General features: G+C 37.6%; 1 gene segment (V, D, J or C); it reads left to right on the top strand.

Moving 5' to 3' along the window:
* Positions 1–941: 941 nt before the first annotated feature.
* Positions 942–1,532, top strand: LOC107080710. The segment is given in 2 exon segments: positions 942–1,056; positions 1,225–1,532. Coding segments are annotated over 2 exon segments (360 nt in total).
* Positions 1,533–2,180: the final 648 nt, after the last annotated feature.

A 2,180-nucleotide genomic window follows, 5' to 3' on the forward strand; every position in this document is an offset into this window, starting at 1 on the left:
GCTCTAAGTTCAATGTTCACTTTCCAGTTCTTAGCCATGTTTCATTAAAAGAGCTTCAAGAAGTTCAACATATTTTTTTAGCAGTAGATTAAACTCAGGTTCAAACTAACTGTTTGTAGAGATTAGGTTGAAATGCTGCTGTTTTTTAATTAAGGAGATATAAACTGTAAATGTCTTCATACACGTAAAATCTGTTATACAGAAAACCGACCCACTGAAAACCGAACTGGATGTTAAATCTGAAGGCAGCATAAGAAGCAGACAGACTTTGCTGAAAAACTTTTATATGCCTTTACAGACATTCACTTCAGAACAAGTATGAACAATAGTCAACTAACATAGACATAGATGAATTAGTTTTACACCCAAACATTGCACTATATATTCTTTTATTATTCTTATAGATATAGATATATATAGAGATAGACAGATTTATTTGTCATTTTGTTTACACAAGTGTAAAACAAAAAGAAATTTCGTTTGGAACAGCTCTCTAGACAATTTCATCTTTTTTAAAAGTGCAGCCTTAAAAAATAGTTTAAAAAGTATTTCATAACTTGTCGTAGAAGAAAATTAAAGAAAATTAGCAAGTTGAATATATACTGTAGCAACACATCAGGTTGTAGTGAACATTAATTGAAATTGATGACATGTTAAGTTCAGCTTCATTAAAATCCTTTATTGTCCCACATTGGGTAAACTCACTCTGTGCATTTTAAATCATCCCCTTTAGGGAGCAGGGACTGACACTGTTGATGCCCATGGAGCAGTCTGGGGTTAAGAGTCTTGCTCTGGGACTCAAAGTGGCCATCCCTGGGAGTGTTTGGGACTCAGAACCTATTGGGACCCAAGCACAAATCTAACTGCTAGACCACCACTCCCCCATGTGACTGACTGTGTGTGTTTGCATATGTGTCCTCCCTCTCTGCTCCCAGCTGTTAAGAGGTCAGTGTTGATCAGAGGCTGTCCAGGCCTTTCAGAGCCACTGAACCACCAGCAGCACAATGATGATGTTACTGACTCTTCTGCTGACCATCCTGGAGCTCCTGGTTCAGGGTGAGACTCTCTGCTGAAAATTTTACTTTGGATAAAACACTATAATGATCCGTCATTTGAAAGACAGTAATTACATTCTTCGAGAACAGATCATCTTTTTGGGCGATGTTATTGTGTTTATTAAAAGTGATCTTCTTAGCTTTTTTATTCCTTTAATTTATTTTCCAGGTTCATCAGGCGACATCATTCTGACTCAGACTCCAGGATCTCAGTCTGTTGTTTTAGGGCAGACTGTCTCCATCAGCTGTAAAACCAGCTCCAGTGCTGGCAGCTGCCTCATCTGGTACCTCCAGAAGGATGGAGAGTCTCCTAAACTTTTAATCTATAGTGCTTCATCTTGTCAGTCTGGGATTCCAGGTAGTTTTAGTGGAAGTGGATCTGGAACTGCTTTCACTTTAACAATTAGTGGAGTTCAGGCTGAAGATGGAGGAGTTTATTACTGTCAGCAGGTTAAGAGCTTGCCACTCACACAGTGAAACAACGTCGTACAAACCCCCCCCAGTCAAAGAGGAACTGATCTGAATCAGTAACAGTTTTAGTAGAATGGATACTTTTTTCACTTGGTTTTTAAAACATTACGCTCAATGAAACTTTCTGTCAAAATCTATGTTAAGGTCAAAAAGGAAATTATATTTCATCTAAGTGTAAAAATACAGATAATTAAAAAGTTACGTAAAGATTTTAAAATTAGTGTTACTGACTCTACTGCTGACCATCCTGGAGCTCCTGGTTCAGGGTGAGACTCGATTGATTGATTGACTTTATTGATTGCACAGTGGAGAAATGTACTCGTTACATCAGCTCAAATAGTCAAAGAAGAAGAATATGCCATAGGAAGAAAAAGGTGCATGGGATATATACAGTATATACAGTGCGTGCACATATTACTCTCTATTCAGTAGCTGGATTCTTTGGTATTTTAGTATTTTACTAAGAAAGAGAAACATATTTTTTAAATACTTCTCTTCAAGCTTATCAGAAGACATAGTCATGATTTAGACTCCAGGATATCTGTCTGTGTTTTCTAAGGAAAGGCTGGATCCCTTTAGAAGTAAAGCCAGAGCACATGTCAGCCATGATGCAGAATGATACCTTCAGACACCTGGAAAAGCTCCTGATGTTCT

This window comes from Cyprinodon variegatus, unplaced genomic scaffold (genome assembly GCF_000732505.1).
Source record: "Cyprinodon variegatus isolate N-32 unplaced genomic scaffold, C_variegatus-1.0 Scaffold2242, whole genome shotgun sequence".
NCBI lineage: Eukaryota > Metazoa > Chordata > Actinopteri > Cyprinodontiformes > Cyprinodontidae > Cyprinodon > Cyprinodon variegatus.